The sequence below is a fragment of the Arvicola amphibius genome, chromosome 6 (genome assembly GCF_903992535.2).
Source record: "Arvicola amphibius chromosome 6, mArvAmp1.2, whole genome shotgun sequence".
Lineage (NCBI taxonomy): Eukaryota > Metazoa > Chordata > Mammalia > Rodentia > Cricetidae > Arvicola > Arvicola amphibius.
In genome coordinates, this window is record NC_052052.2 from 31,285,999 (window position 1) to 31,307,685 (window position 21,687).

General features: G+C 45.4%; 1 protein-coding gene and 1 pseudogene across 1 annotated transcript in view; both read left to right on the plus strand.

The window, feature by feature from the left end:
* Ccdc30 (coiled-coil domain containing 30) overlaps positions 1-21,687 on the plus strand; it is a 48,705-nt gene that overhangs the window by 22,730 nt on the left and 4,288 nt on the right. The window contains exons 7-10 of the mRNA XM_042055348.1: positions 1,080-1,234; positions 6,089-6,233; positions 15,181-15,293; positions 19,414-19,555. Of these exons, the coding sequence (XP_041911282.1) occupies positions 1,080-1,234; positions 6,089-6,233; positions 15,181-15,293; positions 19,414-19,555 (555 nt within the window). The remainder of the gene's footprint in view (positions 1-1,079; positions 1,235-6,088; positions 6,234-15,180; positions 15,294-19,413; positions 19,556-21,687) is intronic.
* Positions 7,592-8,466, plus strand: LOC119816304 (annotated as a pseudogene).

Here is a 21,687-nt window from a genome sequence, read left to right on the forward strand (position 1 = left end):
CAGCCTGGAGTGAGTTCCAGCCAAGGCTACACACAGAGAAATCCTGTTTCCAAAAAAAAAAAAAAAAAAAAAACCAATGGTTTATAATGTGTGTGTGTGTGTAGCTAGCCCCCTCTTTTGCTGTCTTACTGCCTTGAAACTACTAAACAGCATATGTGTGTCAGGAGATGAGGGTGCATTCATCTTCAGAGGGACAGCATTCCAAACAGCATGTCGGTAAAGATAAGCACTGCCCACTTCCCCAGGACACAGTAGATGAGCCGCTGTGTGTGTACAGCAGTGAACAGTGGGTGTGACCAGGACACCAGGAGCTCACTTATTGCTGCCTGTTGCTTGCAGAAGCCAGTGAACAGAAGCCAGGTGTGGTGGTACATGCCTTCTAGCAGGTGGATCTCTGGATCTGAAGGTAGCCTGGTTTACACAGCCTATTCCAGGCCAGCCAAGGCTTCACAGGGAAATCAAAACAAAAAAACAAACAAACAAACAAAAAACCACCCAAACTTTGCTTTATTTGGAGAGCTAGCAATCTGAAAAGATGGCAGATTAACATTTTAAAAAAACTGTCTTCTGTCTCAGCCTCTAGCCAGTGATTACATGGGGAGAAGGAGAGGTAGAACAGGAGCAAGCAGGCAGCCCATGAGAGTATAAATTGGCCCCTCCACTCAGGGGCTCAACCACGCTTCTGGTACTCAAGATATCTGTGACCCTCTGCCACCCTCATTCTTCCCTTGTCCTCTGGATGTTTTTGCTTAGGTCCTTGAAACGCTGAGTCACCATTAGTCTCTGCTAGCATCAACTTTGTCCCTTCCAGGGCACCCGGACTGGTGGGGGTTAGTTAACTGAGAACACATAGACCATTAACATGTCTGCGAAGCTACCAACCACGTGCACATACAGATTCCTTTTCACAGTGTGAAGCATGAGAATATCTTTATAACACAGAATAGGAAAGTGTCCCTAACAGCCCCTCCTGTCTTTCATCATAGGTCCTTGCTATAGTTCAATTTAATATCGAGTTTGTTGTTGAAGAGAGGTCAACCTCCCCCTCCCCCTGATAATGCTTCACTTTTTCATCCAAGATTTTGGACCTGCAGCAGAAATTAGACCATGCTCGACAAGTCTGCCTTTCAGATGCTTGTCTTCTGCATAAGAAACAGCTAGAGGAGGAGATCAAGGAAGCAAGGAGCAGTGAGGCTAGGCTGCAGCAGCAGTGTCAGGAGGAGCAGCGGAGGAGGTAAGGACCACCAGGGTGTGGGACTCCTAGGGGGGAGGGCTTACCAGCAGCATTGGGTAAACTGCCTTAACTGGATTAGCCTGTGAAATCTGACACATTGCTTGCCTTGCTCTCTGATGTGACCTACACAAATTCAGATTTCATTGAAGTTATGTTTTTATTCATTGGCTAATGTCCTTTTGGTAGTTCTAGATCATTATAGAAATCTTTGGCATCAACAAACTGGTTAAGGTTAAGAGCCATCCATGGTTTTCCCCTTGAATATAAGTGCTATGATCCTGACTTAAAACATCCTCTTGGATACCCTGGACCTCAATGGCAGGTGCTTCTCATTTGTAGAAGTTCAGAATGAGCCATACACATTTTGAGAAAATATATTATCCACTGAAAACACACAGAGAGGTTCACACATACTTTGTAGCTCAGAATCCTATTCCCAGCTATAGTTAGAAGTTCTATTCTAGGACCCAGCACAAAATACTACTGAGTAAATATTTATTGAATGAATGAATGTTTGAGTATGTTCCTGGCTTCATATTTGTGTACATGAAGACCGAATACACTCAATGAGATGCCGTGGGGAAACACTTGTTTTCTTAACCTTCCATGTCTTGCAAGTCGGTGGGTTAACCTGTCAGAGTGCAGTTAGATCCTAGCTGGTAGCAAGTACTGGTCACAGAAGGCAGGAGGGCAAACCCTGAGCTGACACAAGTCTGATGAATGACAGCGCTTGCAGATCAAGGGGCAGATAACAGTAGCTGTGGCACATTGAGGAGTGCCAGCAAGCTTGCCACAAGTCCAGATAGCTGAAATAAGAAAACCATTTTAAAAGTGATCTGGGGAGGACTGGAGAGATGGCTCAGTGGTTAAGAGCACTGGCTGCTCTTCCAGAGGTCCTGAGTTCAATTCCCAGCAACCACATGGTGGCTCACAACCACCTGTAATGAGATCTGGTGCCCTCTTCTGGCGTGTGGGCATACATGGAGGCAGAATGTTATATACATAATAAATAAATAAATCTTAAAAAAAAATAGTTCAGCCCATTCATCATCAGACTTACCAGATCTGTGTCACAGAGTTGTTAATGATGTTATAACAATATAATAATATCCTTTGTTGTCCTTTCAATACCCGTGGGACCAATAGAGATGGCCCCTGTTTCATTCTGTGCATCTTGGTTCTCCTCCCTAGATAGAGGTTTGTCAACTGTCTTGGTCTTTTCAAAGAACTTCCTTTTAGTTTTATTTCATTTTCTCTATTTTTTTTTCTGATTCCATTTATCTGTCTACCTCCCCACTCCACACTTCTTGACAGGGTCTCATGTAGCCCAGGCTGGCCTCCGATTCACTATATAACTGAGACTGGCGTTAAACTCCTGATCCTTAGGTTGCCACCTTCCATGTGGCATGGGATTACATGTGAGCCACTGCACCCCACTTGGTTTGAGACCACAGAGTCTCACTTTGTAGTCCAGGCTGTCTTGAAACTCACTATATACCCAAGCTTGCCTCGAACTGACAGCAATTCTTCTGCCTCAGCTTCCAGAATACTGGAATTGCAGACATGCACCACCACGCCTGGCTCAGGTTCTCGTCTTATTATTCTTTTCTTCTGTTTGTTCTGGGGTTATAATCCTAGTCTTCCTCTGGCTTCTTATGGTGGAAAATTTTGAGTACTGGTTTTAGATGTTCCTTCCTTTATAACATACATATTTACTGGTACCAGTTTCTCTGCTTCTGGTGCATTCCATAAAGTCTGTATGTTCTGTTTCTGTTTAATTCAAAATATTCTTGACTCATCATGAAACATCCTTGCCTCTGTAACACTTAGGAGACTGTTGACTCTGGACATCTGTGGTTTCCTGTTGATGGTGTATGGTTTCATAAATACTATCATTTTAAATTGTTGTATAGTAATCTCTTGCATAATGACAGTTAATCTTGGTTTTCAACCTGATTAGCTTTAGAGATACCCAGAACATTGGCAAAGCATACATCTAGGTATCTGTGAGGGTTGCTGGACAAGACCAGGATGTGGGTCAGTGTACTGAGTGGGAGAGACCTGCTCCGAATGAACGGCCGCTTCCAAAAGTCTGGGGCCCAGATGAAATGGAAGATGAGGGGAGAAACTGGCTCTCCAAGAGCAGGACCATCTGTGGGATGGGAGTGAAGTGATTGGTGGGGTAAGCTGAGAGGTGACGATTACCTCTCAGCGGAAGGAGGACAGGGAAAGGTCACGTGGATGTGGGAGAGTAGCCACTGGTGAGAAAATGAGTCAGGTGGCCGGATTCACGCAGAGGTGAAGGGCAGTCCACACTGAATAGTGGGACTCTACTGGAAGAACGGGGGTGGGGGGCAATGAAGGATGCTATGAAAGGGATTGTGGAGTTGAGAGTGGAGCTAGCAGGTATGAGACACTGGGGTCAACCACGAACACCAGAAAAATGATGGAGGGTGTTCTAGGAGCCAGTTGTGACTTAGGAAGGAAACTGTCTCCTGCATAAATGATGGATTGGTGAAGAGAGTCGGACCGTAGGGAAAATGGAGGATCTTGGCGGATCTTGTCAATCTCAAGACCTGCTAGTCTTTCATCGCTGAAACTGTATTTTGTGAAGTGTCTGTTCTATTTGGTAGTTCCTAGCAAATCCCAGAGTTGCTTTTTTTGATTCAAACTTCTCATTTTTCAACTCCCATTTGAACTCCCAGACTGTGCTGTAGACAGCCCAAGGTCATCTCAGTTCTGGCTGCCCTACATCCCTTCAGCTCCAGAGCTTACCACTTGCCCATGCCCTTGAGCCAAGACTAGGGATGGAGCTAGCTGTCACTGGATCTCACTCTGCTTTCCCTCAGCTCCCCAGCCCTCATGAAAAGTCTGCAAAAGAATTCAGACTAGACTTGCAAAGTGTGATGCAGAAGACAGCTTACTAGAGACCGGGGAGACGTGGGCAAATGGACTCTGTGTCAGTCCGCATTTTAGGTGGCATTTGATGGTTTCTGAGGTCTCTAGGACAAGCAGTTTTCCCATTCATGTGACCGACAAGCCTGTCTAGGTTGACCTGCAGAAGAAAGCAATGTTTTGTCCTTGTTCTTTTTTTATGGGTGGCGTAGGGGAGTGCTTTTGAAACAAGGTCTCTTTGTGTATCTCTGGCGATCCTGGAACTCACTCTATAGACCAGGTTGGTCTCAAACTCACAGAGATCCACCTGCCTCTGCCTCCCTGAGTGCTGGGATTAAAGGCATGTGCCACTACTGCCTGACCTGTTCTTTACCAGAATATCTCCAGCTTTGCAGTAGCCTTGTAAGGTTTAGGGCTCTTGAGGCCAGCTTCAATACTTATTATTAAGGATGCTCACGGTAATTCAGGATGTCATGTCTCCTCATAGAGTCAGAAATAGGACTCAGGTCTGTTCACAGAGGTTTCTGCCCCACCAGGTCCCGCAGTCATTAAGTCCCAAAGGAATACACAGAGGTCTACATTCATCATAAACTGGTTGGCCTATTAGCTCAAGCTTCTTATTAATTATTACATCTTAACCCATAATTCTTGTCTGTGCTAGCCACGTGGCTGGGTACCTTTCATCAGCGAGGCATTCTCATCTGTAGACTGACCTTTCCTCTTCCCAGAATTCTCCTGTTCTCATTGTCCTACCTCTACTTCCTGCCTGGTTGCCCCACCTATACTTCCTGCCTGTTTGCCCTGCCTATACTTCCTGCCTGGCTACTGGCCAATCAGCACTTTATTAAACAAGTACAAGAAACAAATCTTTACAGGGTAAAACCATTGTCCCACAGCACAGGTCCATTTCCCTGGCTGGTACTTAACATCCTACTGTCCCCATTCTTTATAAGCTATGGATTATGAAGGAAGGGTCCAACCCCAGTGTCTTCCAAGGTTGCTAGCTAGCTAACAAAAACATAAAGAAGAAAAAGATTATAACAGCAGGAATTGCTCACATATACATATAGTGATTTGGATAAAGCAAAAATGGCAGTGAGAAAGGTGTAGGGTTAGGTGTGGTTGGTAGAATTACGTTACAATAATCCTTAGAGTGCCCTGCACTTACATCCAAGAACATAAGAGCAAGAGGTGCAGAGCCAAGAGCCAGTGTCTCGGATAGTCTACCATCCAATAACCTGCAAAGCTGTCTGTCCAGTGTTAGGATTTAATGCCCTGGCATACAGTGGCATACAGGTGAGATTTTTGCCCATCGGTGCTATTTCATTATTGCCATCATCATATTCTTTGAGATGACTCTCCTGGATATGGAGAATCTCAGTTTGAAACCTCAGAAAGTCTTTCCAGGAACTGTAGTTTGGCAAGTCTCTCCAAAAGAGCAGGTACTGATGGCACTCAATAGGACAGGTGAATTTCCCCATCAGTGTAGCTCAGTAGTCCACGATGTAGCTGTAGCAGGTGCTGTGTGTGTACCAGCACCTGCAGTGTGTGGATTCAGCCGTAGCAGGTGCCATGTGTGCACCAGCACCAGCAGTGTGTGGAGTCAGAAGGTTTCGGGGATAACCTGTAGAGCACTAGGGTAAAAGGAACATGGATTCAGGAGAAGAGCCCCATGTCAGCCTTGTCCTAGATGTTCTTGGTGCCATGTCTCTCTTATCTCTGCCATAAAGAAAATTATTTCTTCCTTATGGACTTGTTTTGATGGCAATGGGAGAATTAAGAAAAAGCTTCTGTTAGGTAGGAAGTTCCCTGCACAGGTCCTTTTACCTTACAGATACATGACTTACCTCACTACTGGACCCACAAGCTCCCTCTTGCTGGCACAAAAGTTGTAGGTCTAGGACTCATTTGCAGAGTGTGGCAGTACAGAGTGATCTGATGTGCACTGATTGCCCTCAGGGTACTCCTGGACCAGGACATAAATGAGCTCCAGAAACAAGTGAGAACCTTGCAGGAGAAGGAGGACCAGCTGGAAGCAAGCAATTCCCAGCAGCGAGAGGCTCTCCGCAAGCAGCTGGAAAACGAGAGCAGAAAGTGTGAAGAGGTAAGGAAGTGGCGGACATGCTTCCCCGTTTTCCTCTTCCCATAGACAGGAATGCGTGTTCATCATTGCTATTTAGCCACTTACCATGGAGTACACTTTACCTACTGAATTTAGCTAGGAAAAAGAATCTACCCTAACTATATTATATCCAGGTGAAGGGGTGGGAATATGACCTCCCCGTAGCCTTCTGGGCTGTTTGGCTAGGCTGTAAATTAAATTGGCAGGAGCTGGAGATAGTTCAATGATTAAGAGCACTGGCTGCTCTTTTGGAGGTCATGAGCTTGATTCTAAGTACCTACATGTAAGCTCCCCCTGTCTATAACTCTAGTTCAGATGGATCCTACATCCTCTTCAGAACTCCTCAGGCACCAGACATGCATATGGTGCACAGATATACATGCAGGCAAAAAATCCATATACATAAAATAAAAATGAAAAAGATATGTTTTTTAAAGATTAATCAACATAGGGCAAACAAGGAGGAGCAGGACCACTTTAATTACATGTATATGCATGAGTGTCCCACAAAACATGATACTTGAAACAGGTCAGTCACCCAAAGCTTGTACAACATCCTGAGCTATCTAGAAAGAGCCTTGGAACCTCTGGAGCACAATGGAGACCAGCTATGGAAGGGCAGGGTGAAGAAGGGGTTGTCTCAGATACAGATAAACATCCAATAGGCAGTACTGGTGCACACCTTCAATCCCAGCACTCGGGAGGCAGAGGCAGGTGGATCTCTGAGTTCGAGACCAGCCTGGTCTATAGAGTGAGTTCCAGGACAGCCAAGGCTACACAGAGAAACCTTGTCTTGAAAAACAAAAACAAACAAAAAAATTGAGAAAGAAAGAAAGAAAGAAAGAAAGAAAGAAAGAAAGAAAGAAAGAAAGAAGAAAGAAAATGCCTTACTTCTGGCTCTTATGGAGGCGTCCTGTTCTGCTGTCATGTTTTGGGGTGATGTGCCCTGAGCCCCAACACAGACAAGAAGGTATTTAATACATAAGGAAAAACACTTGCAAAGCTGCTGGATGGGAAATCAGAAGGACCTGTTGTGGGCTCCCACTCTGGCTTCCGGGGATGTGATGCCGTCTTCCGGCCTCTGTGGGAGAGGCAGACACACATATACATAAAAGCAGGAATATCCAGAAGTTAATGTCAGATGCTGAACCACAAATCTGGAAAGTCTGGAGAATGCCAATCAAGATGAGTGACAGAAAAACTACATGTAGGTTCATAATGTTTAAACCAAACTTCAAAGAAAAGGGGGAAATCCTGCAAGAAGACAGAGGAATAAAATACTTTCTCAGACAAACAGAAACTGGGGAGTTTGTTGCCTGCAAACCAGCTTTGAAAATGAGATGTTCTTTAGGGGACTGGGCAGTGATGGCTCATGCCAGGTGATACTAGGCATGTGCCTGGGCTCCCGGCTATTGTGGGGCATTGGTGGCAGGCACAGGCAGTTCAGAGTGTGAGGTGTCAAGTGTGAGGGGTCAAGGAAGGCGGCAGGTGGTGCAGCCATGGCAGCAGGGGAGAGTGTGGCTCAGCGGATGGTCCAGGTGGAGCCATAGAAGACAGGATTGGACATTGAGAAGGATCAGATTATTGAGATGGCTGTCTGATAACCGACTCTTATCTTAACATCTTTTTTTTTTTTTTTTTTTTTTTTTTTTTTTTTTTTTTTTTTTTTGGTTTTTCGATACAGGGTTTCTCTGCAGCTTTAGAGCCTGTCCTGGAGCTAGCTCTTGTAGACCAGACTGGCCTCGAACTCACAGAGATCCATCCATCTCCCTCTGCCTCCTGAGTGCTGAGATTAAAGGCGTGCGCCACCACGGTCCCGCTTGATCTTAACATCTTGACTGAAGGTCCCAAGCTGATCAGCGAGCAGCTGGAGGAGTTGCTGGACAGCCCATCAGACTGATGCAAGGAGCATCGTGGGACGTCTGGCATTAGCAAGGCAGTGAAGGAGAATATGATTACATTTCTTGACAAACACACACCACAGTTCATGAACCATCTTCATTCTAGAATAATTGGTGTGAGCTGTTAAGGGCTGTGCAGACGCTGGTCTCCAGAAGAGTGGGGATTGCTGCAAAGAAGGCTGCTTCTCACAGAGCACTCGATGATACTCAAAAACACCAAGGAGCTTTGGTTTTACCGAAATAACATCTTCAAGAAAAAGACAGAGGAAGAGGAAAGAACAGAAAATGGGGGGAATGAGAGGACTGTGAGTTGATGCCGGCTCTCGAGCTGCCCAGCCCTCCGAATTCTCCAGAAGCCACTTTAGTGTCTCTCTCCTGCTGATGACTCAGCAGGACACCCTTTCTAAAGAGAGAAAATAAGTTCCCTTTGCATCTCCGGAGCCCTCAAGCAGACAAGACATCACGATTAGTTTCTTCTAACCTGCTGTTTCCATTCTGACACAGTGCCTCCTTTGTGAGCTTTAGGCCACGCCCACCCCTCAGTCCATATCTGCATTTGCTATGGTCCATAGGCCATTCCTTTTGTTTGAAAAATAAATATAAACAAATGAAAAGACAAGAGAAAAACAAAGCAATAACAAAAACCACAAAAAGACAAGAATCTACCTAAAGCAAAGAAGCCAGCGGCCAGATGGCTCACTGGGTAGAGAATCTTGCTGCCAAGCTGCAGACAGCTGAAAGTTGTGTCACGTACGCCAAGGCACAAACACACACAACAAATAAATAATTATGTAATAAATATGACTGGGCAGTGGTGGTGCACACCTTTAATCTCAGCATTCAGGAGGCAGAGACAGGTGGATCTCTGTGAGTTTGAGGCCAACCTGATCTACAGAATGAGCTCCAGGACAGGCTCCAAAGCAACAGAGAAAACCTGTCTCAAAAAATCTAAATAAACAAATAAATATGAAGAGATGGCTTGGTGGTTAAGAGCATGGGCTGTTCTTGCAGAGGACCGAGGTTCAGTTCCCAGCACCCACATGGCAGCTCACAACCTTATGAGACTCCAGTTCCAGGGGATCCATTGCCTTCTTCTGGCTTCCTCAGGCATGGCGCACACATGGTTCACAGACATACATGCAGGCACAAGCACACACACATGCAGACACACACAAACAATAATTAAATGTATTTCAAAAAGAAGGGAGAGCATCAGAGAAAGACTAAGTGAAGATATAATGAAAATTTTTATTCCGATTGATCTTGCATAGTTGTTCAAAATAATAATGGCGGGCACTGGAGAGATGGCTCAGAGGTCAGAGGCACTCGCTGCTCCTCCAGAGACCCTCGCTGAGTTCCCAGCACACGTGTAGGGTGACTCACAACCACATGTAACTCCAATTCCAGATGTGACACTCACTCTTTTTTGTCCTCCTGCATACACTACATTCACACAAACAGACATGCATATACATGAATGGATCTGGAGTAATCTTAAAAAATAATAGCAATAATATAATTATACTAAAGTTGTTTTATGCACAATGCTATATGTAAGGAAAATGGATGTCAGCAGTGATACAAAGGATGGGAGAGAGGCATCACAGTTGCTGTGACTGCACTGTGCTTGCACTGCCTGAGAAACGGTACAGCATTATTTGAGAGTGAACTTGAGGTCTGCACATGTGTCCCATGCATTTAATCCCAGCACTTGGGAGACAGAGGTAGGCCAGGCGGACTGGCCTAATCCGTGAGCCCCAGGTCAATAATAGGCCTTGCATGAAAAAATAAGGTAGGGCTGGAGAGATCAGGTATGCAGGTATGCAGGCAGAACACTGTATTCATAATAAAAAAATCTTTAAAAAAAATAAGGTAGATGATGCCTCAGAAATAACACCTGATTGTCATCAGACGTATACACACACACACACACACACACACACACACATCATAAATACCATCAGAAAAGGAAGGAAGGAAGGAAGGAAAGAGGAGGGGTGGGAGAAGAGAGAGAGATCTGGAACTTGGACTGGTTATAGGTATATTACAGTCTATGGCCGTTGTTAGGGAACAACTATAAAACTAGAAAGAAAGCTGAGGGGCTGGAGAGATGGCTCAGTGGTTAAGAGCACTGCCTGCTCTTCCAAAGGTCCTGAGTTCAATTCCCAACAACCACATGGTGGCTCACAACCATCTGTAATGAGGTCTGGTGCCCTCTTCTGGCCTGCAGGCATACACACAGACAACATAATAAATATTTTTTTAAAAATAACAATGTATAAAATGTTCAGTTAAAATCACAAAAGATAGGAGGAGCACTCTGGAGGCAGAGACAGTTGGATCTCTGTGAGTTCAAGGAACTATACATAGAAAGTTCCAAGCCAGTTGAGGAGACGTAGTAGGACCAACCAAGATGCTGTGGCAAAAGGATTGTGAGTTTAAGGTCATCCTGGGATGCAAAGTAAATACACTATTTCAAAATACTCTGCTATCAAAAAGATATTCAAATTGTTTATCAATCACGGTGACCAAAGAGCCACAATCAGCTGGCTTGTTATAAGTCAATTCATTTGATGGTCCCTGTTGCCTCTGAGCAGTAACAATACCCACCCTCATCTAGGATTTAAATACTGTCACCTGTCCTCAGGAGTTCTGTAGTACTGTGTAGGGAGCCATGGGACTGGAGACAATCCCCACCCTGCTTTGGGACCACCATGGTGGAACTCATCACCCATGGTAAACTACTCCAAAATTCCTTTATCAATTTTTGGTTTCCTTCCTCTTCATTGTGTCTAAGTATAACATCTTAATGCCATTTAATATAGGTGGCTTCTGAGTCCAAGCTTCAGTAAACCAACCTAACTATTTAAAGATCCTCTTAGAAGTTCAAATTAACGTTTCAAATCCAGGAACTGGAGAGATGGCTCAGTGGTTAAGAGCTCTTGTTGCTTTTACAGAGAACCAGTGTTCAGCTCCCAGTGCCCACAGCAGGCAGCTCACACCCCACATGTAACTCCGGCTCCAGGGATTTCAGCACTGTCATCCAGCCTCTGTGGGTACCTGTACCTGCGTGCATAAATACACACACACACACAACATACACACACATACAACGTATACACAGAGAACACACACACAACATACACACACATACAACATATACACAGAACGTACACATAACATACACACACAAAACATACACACATACACTTAAAATAAATCATTAAAAAATTCAAATTCTGACTCTAATAAGCACATCCATATCAATAATGTTGGCCTGTTCAGTACTGCAGTCCTTCCTTCCTACTTTAGTCTCCTGGAAATCTATTCCTCCGCATACGCCTCAAGTTTCTGGCACTTTAAGATGCCAAATTCTGCCCATATCCCTGCTGTTCTTTATAAAATCATGGCCTATATTCCGCATCTTCTCCCCCAGTGTGTGATAGGATCTAACTGTGTTATGACTGGAGAGACAATAAGAAAAGACATGGTGGTGATATTCAGATATCTTTTAAGGACATTAGCACCTTTTTTTGAGACAAGGTTTCTCTGTGTAGTCATGGCCTACCTCTTGGATTCCCTGTGTAGCTGAGATGATCTTGAACTTCTGACCTTCCTGCCTCCACCTCCCCAGTGCTTGGACGACATGTGTGTGACACCATGCCTGGTCTATGCCAAGCTGGGGCTCATACCCAGGGCTTCATGCATGCTAGGCAAGCCCTCCACCAATAGACCTGCCTCTCTAGCAACAGGCACCTTCTTCCAAGCCACCTCCTAAGATGCATTCCACACAGATCCCCAAAGCAAGCATTTCAAGCCCTGCAGCCCGCAAGGTGGGGGCTTCTTACACTGGCACAGGGGGAGCTTGCGTTTGAGGTCCTGGGAGATGTCGTTCTTCCCAGTTGTCTGAGCACCCCCAAGCCCTGTGTTTCACATGAGACAGCAAGACCATGAAACCAATCTGTGCTGCCATCCACTTAATGAAGTGTGATTTTTTTTTTTTTGTTACACTGGCCTTCTAACTTCGAAAGAGGTTTCTCTGACTCTACCTTGTTCTGGCAATTAGACCCCTGAGTTGAACTGTGCTCCTCGGACGTTCGTTGACTTGCTCAGAGGTGTCTAGCTCACCCTGCAGACCTGGGACTGAGTTGTTAGTCCCATCATAGCACTGTCAGTTGAGTGGGTGGGTCTGTTTACATCTCTGAGGCAGAAGACTTGAGAAGGCACCTAAGGGAGAAAAGGTTGATTTCTCCTCTTGGTGTCAGAGGTCTCTGTCCCTGGCCTGGGACAAGTATCATGGTAGGAAATGCCCGGTGGAACAATTGTTTACCCGATGGCAGCCAAGAAGCAGAGAACAGAGGGGAAAGGGGTTGAACCTTTCTAGGCCATGCCTGGGTGATTACTTCCTCTAGCTAGGTTCTACCTCATTGAATCCAGCAAGGGGTTATTAATTCATTATTTAGTTCAGAAGCCTCAGGATCCAGCCAATTTCCCCAAAGCCCATCATCGGGCATCATGCCTTTGACATGAGCCTCTGAGGGATGCTTCATGCGGTCCCCATAGCACTTCCTTCCTACAGGCAACTGTTAGCTGATGATGTAATCAACTCTTTTGCTGTGTGTGCTCAGTGACAATGAGATCAGACTACAGGATTAAGAATCGCTAATCAGGGCTGGAGAGATGGCTCAGAGGTTAAGAGCAGTGGCTGCTCTTCCAGAGGTCATGAGTTCAATTCCCTGTAATCTGTAATGAGATTTGGTGCCCTCTCTGGCCTGTAGGCATACATGCAGGGAGAACATTACGAAAGAAAGAAAGAAAGAAAGAAAGAAAGAAAGAAAGAAAGAAAGAAAGAAAGAAAGAAAGAATCCCTAATCAGCTAATCAGCTGGGGTGGTGTGCATGTATTTAGGCAAATCTCTATAAATTGGAATCTCTGTAAATTGGAGGCCAACCTGGTCTACACAAAGCAAGTAGTTTCAGGACAGCTATGGCTATTACACAGAGAAACCCTGTCTTTAAAACACAAAGCCCTAATTCAAAACTTGGAAATCTAAAATGCTCCCAAATCTGAAATTTTTGGAGCTGGACCTGGTGGCGCATGCCTGTCATTCTAACTACTTGGTAGGCTGAAGCAGAAGGATTGTTTTTAGCCCAGGAGTTCTAGGCCATGGTGAAAAACACTGCAAGAACCTGTCTCAAACCAGACACACACATGCTGGAAATGTTTTGAATGCTGATATGACACTGCATGCAGCCAGCTCCACACCCAACCTCTTGTCATCAAACTAGAGCTGCACACACACGCACACACACACACACACACATACTCACACACACTCACACACACATACTCTCACATACACACACACTCACTCACACACACTCACAAAAACATGATACTCCCAGGCTATGTGAATAAGGTGTATATGAGACACACATGAATTTTGTCTTTGGCTTTGGGTCTCATCCCCAAGACCATATAGCTCATCGCGTAATTGCAAATATCGCCCAAATCCTGAATGCCTCTTATCTCAATCATTCTGGGTGAGGGGGTTCTTGACCTGAACCTTCGGATCTGACCAGTCAGATCCCCACTTTGAGGTTCTAGTCACCACAGCCACTTCTAGATGCAAATATCTTATGGGTCAAGGTCAAGAGAATTTCTTTAATTTATGCACACGTTATAAAAAAAAAGCAAACTGCCTCCTTTCCTCCTCTACTATCACATCACATCCATGAACGTGGAGGCTCATGTGACCTCAGAGATGTGTCACTTTTTTGGCCCACCAGCAAGCCAGTGACACCTCTGAGTGACCAGAAGTTGGATACCTTTCTTTCTTTCTTTCTTTCTTTCTTTCTTTCTTTCTTTCTTTCTTTCTTTCTTTCTGTCTGTCTGTCTGTCTGTCTGTCTGTCTGTCTGTCTGTCTGTCTGTCTGTCTTTCTTTCTTTCTTTCTTTCTTTCTTTCTTTCTTTCTTTCTTCCTCCAAGACAGGGTTCCTCTGTGCAGTTGACTGTCCTGGAACTTGCTCTGTAGACCAGGCTGGCCTCAATTTCAGGGATCTGCCTGCCTCTGCCTCTGCCTCCCGAGTGCTAGGATTAAAGGCGTGCGCCACCACTCCCTAGCTAGTTGCGTATCTTCTAATTCAATTCAGTTCAGACACAATCACCCTGAAGACTGTTTCTTTAGACCTGTGAGTTAGGGTTCAGTCCTCATGACTTCAGACCCAGGGGCAAGGCTGTGCCTCTGGAATTACTTGTCTCCCCCACAACCCCTTTTTTGAGACAGGTTCTCATGTGGCACCAGGTGGCCTCAAGTTCTTAAGTAGCTGAAAATGCCTTTGACCAGTTGCTAGGATTATTAAGTAAATTCCCTTCATATAATTTTATGTTAGGCTGGGAATCCAATTTAAGACTTAGTGCACAGCCAGATAGTGGTGGTGCACACCTTTAATTCCAGCACTCTTGGGAGGCAGAGATAGGCGAATCTCTATGAGTTCGAGACCAGCCTGGTCTACAGAGTAAGTTCCAGGACAGGCTCTAAAGCTACAGAGAAACTATGTCTCAAAAAACAAAAAAAAATTAAAAAAAATAAAGACTTAGTACACACTAGGCAAGCATCCTGCCAGAGGAGCCACTTCCCTATCCTGGCCTGGCAGAATTTCTGACCAACCAGAAATGGACCAGGGCCCTCGGTTCCTCCTGAGACTCAGCCTTTGCTAGGGCACTCACACAACACAGGGTTCGGTACACTTCTGTTTCCTGGTTTGTTACAAAGGGCATTTTAAAGGTTAGAAATAAGCAACCAGACAAGGGGACACATGGGGTGAGGTCCCGAATGGTCCTGAGCCAGGAGCTCCTGTCTCTCTGCAGTAGGGGTGATCCAGCTCCCAGCACATGGAAGAGTACTTTTTCGTCTCCCTGTGTTCAGCGGTCCCTAGACTCATCAGAGTCATGTGAAGACTTCTATGCCCAGGCACAGACTGCTCCCTTTCCACCATCACCCCCCCACCTTTTGTTGGTCTTTTTCAGTATGTCAAGAGCAACCAGGAACTGTCAGAGAAGCTATCAAAGTTACAGCAAGAAAAGGATGCTCTCTGGCAAGAACACGGGCGGTTTTTGGAGCAACTTGGTGAGCATGTGAGGTAAACACAGCAGGTTCCCTGTGGGCAAAGAGGACACCGGGGCTGTTCTGCCAAAACAAAGAATCAAACAAACCAGAGCAGTCACACTGATGGGGCCATCAGCAGGATTTCCCTGTCCTATCTGCACGCTGTTCCAAGGAAGATGCTGGGCCCAATTCCTTCCTGAGAAGAGGGACTTAACTGTTTTCTGAGCTCTCTATATCTTGCTTTCTTCAGATATACCCTCTCATTGTCTTCAAGGGTTTTCCCTACATTCTTTAATATTTACTTATTTGTTTTTAATTTCTGTGTATGTGTATGAGTCTGCATGCATTCATGTGCACTGTGTGGGAGCCCTTGGTGGCCAGTAGAGGGTGTCAGAACCCCTGGAATAGGAGTTACCCATGCTTGTGAGCTGCCATGTGGGTTCTGGGAACTGAACTGGTGTCCTCTGCAAGAGCAACAGGCATGCCTAACCACTGAGCCATTCCTCCAGTCTCTTTCTTCCTTTCCTCAGTCTGGACAGTACGTGCCTGACAACCAGGGAGCTCAAAAGTCTCAGCTGAGACTTTGGCTTATACTTGGCCAAGCACATTAGCCATCACTACCATGTCACCTGCCTCCGTGGAGCCTTCCTGGGACCTCCCTGAGGCCAGGCACAAGTCTCATTCTCGCACTGCTAGCGACAAATCCTGTCAGCATGCTGGTACCAACCTGCTACAGAACTCCCCCTGCTGGTGGTTATGAAACTACACTATTTTACTCAGTGTATTTCATGCTTTAGCCAGCAGTTGGCGCCAGACAGCGCATAGAGCAAAAATGCAAGCGGAAAAAGCTTTGCTGGCTCTAGACCTGCTGGAATCCGTCAGTCATCCCGCCACAGCCCTGGTTCTGTTTGGAATAACTCAGTGGTCCAATGATTGAATAGTACTATGCCTCATTAATGCACTGGCAAGCGTTCAAAAGCATCTCTCCTCTACTGCCATCGTGATGGAGGAGTTGCTGTTTCTCCACATCCCTCTTTGTGGCAAGTACCATAGTCGAGGTGGGGAGGGGACCTTGATGAAAATTTCCTCCAACTTTCTTGCTTTTGATGTATGTAGAACACATGTCCAAAAAACTAATATACAGTTCATTGCATTGTGACAAGTGCGTATATGCATGTAACTCTCACCTCTATCACGACGTGGAACGTGTCCCCCCACTGCTGAATTGTCTCCTGTTTGTGTGCAGTCTGCTGCTCTCTCTTATCCTTAGAAAGCCACTGTTGTGACGTCTGTGCTTTCTAGATTTCTGAACAGACTCATTTTGCACGGTATTCTCTTCATGTCTGACTTCCGTCACCTGCCATCTCCCATTATTTACATATACACTTAGCCAGGGCTTTCCACTCTATTTTGTGTGTGTATGGGGGGCGGCGGGGGTTACATCTGTGAGGTTGGATAATTTTCCATGTTATTTATGCATGACCTTTAGAAAAATGGATCCAACCCTGGCTGCATGTGCCCGGGTACTGACATACATAAATTTAATCAAGATCTATGGGGGCGGGGGGAGTCAGTGATTTCCCAAAGTATCACCATATGTTTGTAACATGTATCCAGAGTTGAAGAGCACAGATCTCCGAAGCACAGTTTTTTATTTTTTTAATAATTCATTTAAATTCATTTTATGTACATTGGTTTGAAGGTGTCAGATCCCCTGGAATTGGAGTTACAGACAGTTGTAAGCTGCCACGTGGGTCCAGGTCTTCTGGAAGAGCAGCCAGTGCTCTTAACCACTGAGCCATCTCTCCAGCCTCCGAGACACAGTGCTTTAGAAAAGAAAACTGTCGTGATTTTACTGTAGTGGCACACACCTATAATCTCAGCTCTCAGAAAGTGGAGGCAGAAGGATCAGGAGTTCAAAGCCAGCATGGGCCGCAATGTGAGGCACTGCCTCAAATCCAGGAAGTCCACTGGGGCCCCTGTGAACACCTGGGAGATGTGGAGGAGGGAAGGAGGGTTGATGTACTGTGAGGTGCTCTACCTCTGATGCGCCTCAGGATCAGTCCCGCCACCATTCCCAACGCCACAGGAAATGAGATTGTGCATGGGAGGGAGTCAGCTTCTTGGGAACTGAAAATGATCACAGAAGTGTTTGTCTCACACTATGTAGTAGCTGCTGTGCAAGGGCCTCGGATTGGAATGGGTCTGTGGCAAATTTACGAATGAAGCTGTCTATTGTGAGTGCTTTAGTTAGGGTACTGTATGAGACACTGAATAGAAATGGCTTCAGAGGCCGGGGGCAGCTCAGTCAGTAGCATTACATGAGGGCCTGAGTTTGGGTCCACAGAAACCACGTAACAAGCTTGTAACCCTGGTGCTCAGGGAGAGGAGGAGACGGGCAGATCCCTGGAGCTCCTGGCCAGTCAGCCTAGGCAAACGGGTGAGCTTCAGTTTCAGTGAGAGACTCTATCTACATATAAGGTGGAGGGTAACACCCAGACATCGACCTCGGGCTTCTGTAATTAACCACACATTTATGCATGCCTGCATGTACACATGAACACACATACACGCATGCACACATATACTCACACACAAAGCAGAAGATATAAAACTGGACATGGTGATGCATATCCATAACCCCGGCACTGGGATTTTGAGTCTGAGGCCAGTCTGGGCGACATAGTGAGTTCCAGGCCAGTCTAAGCTATACAGCAGGACTCTGCCTAAAGAACTGAAAAGGGGCATGCAGTATGTGGGGGTGTTTCTGTCTTAGCGGACAGTGCAGACACAAGCAGTCCAGGCTTGCATGGAGCTTCACTACATCAGAAGCCTAGGCTTCTATTATTCTGCTGTTGCCCAAGCATCTTGTAGGGGCTTTTTGTTGTTGTTGTTGTTGATGTGGTGGTGGTTGTAGTCAGGGTTAGTTGGTTAGTTAGTTTTTGATTTTTCAAGACAGGGTTTCTCTGTGTAGCCCTGGCTGTCCTGGAACTAGGCCAGGCTGGCCTCTTGGAACCCACTCACATGGCTGATGACATTTCACTACAACAGCTGCATCTCGGTCAGTAAACAGGCAGAGAAAGCAGTGCATGCTGGGTTCCTTTAAGGCACGCTGCTTTCCTCTTTATATTTTGTTAGCTAAAATGGATGTGGATTTATGTAGCCGTAACAAAAGCTAAACAAATCTAGCTATTAATTTCGATTTTAATTTAGATATTTAGATTGATTTAGGTTTTTTTTTTTTCAAGACAACCCTTACTCGGTCAAAACTCATGGATTCTGTAAAGACAAAAAGAAAACAAGGGGGACTGGAAAGATGACTCAGAGGTTAAGAGCACTGACTGCTCTTCCAGAGGTCGGGAGTTTAGTTCCCAGCAACCCCATGGAGGCTCACAGTCATCTGTCATGAGATCTGGTGCCCTCTTCTGGCATGCAGGCATACATGCAGACAGAACACTATGAATAATAAACATTTTTTTAAAAAAATTTTAAAAAAGAAAGAAAGAAAACTAGGGGCGAGTCAGAGGCTCAGTGATAAAGGCACTTGTCACAAAACCTCAAGCCCTGAGCTCAGTCCCTGAGACCCACATGGTAAAAGGAGAGAAGCAACTCCAAGTTGTCCTCTGACCTCCAAAAACATGTTGTAGAAATAATAATAATTTTTAAAAATTTAAAGAGTGTAGGCTGGGTGTGGTGGCACATGCCTCTAGGTTCATCACTTGGGAGGAAGGCAAAGACAGGTGAATCCCTGTGAGTTCAAGGCCAGTCTGGTTCATATGGAGAGTTCCAGGCCAGCCAGGGCTATATGATGAGACCCTGTCTCAAAACAAAGCAAATAAAACAGTATAGGCAGGAACTAGAAAACTGTTAGTAGTAATTCTCATCAGTGGGACAGGATCAGAATTCCTGTGTCCAGGGGGTTCCAGAACTAAATTCAGACACTAAAGCTGTCATCAGTTCAAACCAAGGTGGTCCAGAGGCTTGAATTCATGGGACTGTCTGAAAAGGGGGGGGGGTTATTTCGGATTCACCCACACATGGCGTCAAGAAGTGAAGCAAGAAAGCATCCCCACTAAAGGTCCGTAGGTCCCAAAGGAGGCCAAGCAGGCCCTACTTGTATTCGGGCAAGTTCATACTGAATTTTGCTTTTATAGAAACTACAAAGACAAACACCACTGCCACAAAGCCAAGCTTCAAAAGGTCAAGGACCATCTAACCCATGAGTTAGAAATACGAAATAAGAGGATTAAAGAACTCGAAGATGAAACTGGGAAACTGCAGCAAAAGATTGAACTGGTGAGGAAAAAAAGAAAAAAAGCCCAGAGCACACTGACATCACCGGTGGTTAGCCGTTCAAGAGCGCTTGCCTATCTCTCATTACCCACGGCCCCACCTTCCATCTTTCAGTGTGGTGAATTCTCTTTATTTTTAACGCATGTGTATGTATGTGCACACATCCTTGTGTGTGCATGTCTGTGTGTCCGCGTGTGTGCATGATCGCTTATATGTTGATGCATGTGGATGATGTCAGGAGACCAGGTCAGGGGTCATCTCCCAGAGCATGCATGGAGCTCCTCCTTTCTCTCATTGGCCTGGTATTCACCAAGGAGACTAAAGCCTGCAGGGGCCCAGGGATCCCCATCTCTTTACCACTCATGGCTGGGATTCCAAGCGTTCAAGCCATGCCCAACATTTTTAGGTGGGTTCTAGGGATCAGACTCAGGGTCTCATACTTACAGGGCACGTTACTAACCCAGCTAACCCCACCAGCCTCAATGTAAAGAATCCCCTAAGGACCTGCAAGGCTTTTAGGGTTGCTAACCCAAATAGGATATTGAAGAGGTTCCTCACTAGTAATCCGCCATTGTCTCACCTACAAATGGAAATATCCATCTTAGAGCAATGGCGCAGGAGTTAAGAGTACTTGCTGCTTTTACAGTGGACCCAGGTCTGGTTCTCAGAACACTCATGGTGGCTCATAATCATCCAGTTCTAGGGGATCTGACACCCTCTTCTGGCTCCATGGGGCACCAGTCATGCATGTGGTTCGCATACATGTATATGTAGGCAAAGCACACATATACATAAAATAAAAAGAAATCTTTTTTTAAAAAAATTAGTCTTTTGTGTGTATATGTGCATGAACTTGGTAAAACAGTGTCCCCCAAATTCATGTCTCTTACGTAGAGTACCAGATGCAACCTGCCAATTTGGAAAGCCTGCCTTTGCAGGTGTAGTCAGTTAAAATAAGGTCATCCTAGAAGAGAGCAAATTCAAAGTCCAATTGTCTGTGTCTTTGTAAGAGGAGTGGCAGATGCACATCCCATGGAAAGGAGCATCTCATGAGGACAGAAGTGGAGAGGGAAAGGGAATGTCTATAAAGCCAGAGAACATGGAGGATGCCAGGCAACCATGCAACAGGAGGAGGCTTGGAACAGGCTCCCTGTGAGGGCTCAGGGTACAGTCCAGCATAGAGCACTTCCCTGACAGGCACAAGGCACTGACTTCAACCTCTCCAGTACTGACAGGGAGACCTTCTAGGTCCCTAGACTAACCCTGCCAACATCTTGATTCACATGTAGGCCTCTAGAATGGTAATAAAGTCAATTTGCCCCATAAAGCCACTAGGTATGTAATAATTTGATTTGTCTAAGACCGGTAAGGAGGCTAAGTTCTTAACTTTCTCTCTCTGCCTAAAGATGAATGTAACTGTGGGCCGGCTAGATGACTCCGCCAGTTAAAATCTCTTGCTGCCAAGCCTGACAACCTGAGTTCAATCCCCAGGCCTCACATGGTGGAGGGAGAGAACTGATTCCTGCTGCTTATACCTAGTCCTCCACATACATGTTGTGGTGCACACCCATACACACATAATTGCTTAAAATAAATTAACAAATTAAAAGAGAACACAGCAAGTTGAGCATGGTGACACAGGCCACAATCCCAGCACTCAAGAGGCTAAGGCAAGACTCTCACCATAGAGTATATCAAAACAACAACAACAAAATATCTGTCTACAAAGCCGGTGGAAATGTATCCAGGGGCAAGAACATGGAAAGCAGTTGTACTTTACTGCTGGTTTGATACCTATTGGGATTAAAATACAGAAAAGACACTGTTGCTTGCTTGAAATTGAGTGTCACAGTATTTCGTTTTTCTTTTTTTTTTTTTTTTCTTTTTTTTTTTTGGTTTTTCGAGACAGGGTTTCTCTGCAGCTTTAGAGCCTGTCCTGGAACTAGCTCTTGTAGACCAGGCTGGTCTCGAACTCACAGAGATCAGCCTGCCTCTGCCTCCCGAGTGCTGGGATTAAAGGTGTGCGCCACCACCACCCGGCCACAGTATTTCTTTGTTGTTGTTGTTTTGTTTTGTTTTTTTCAAGACAGGATTTCTCTGTGTATCCCTGACTGTCCTGGAACTCCCTCTATAGA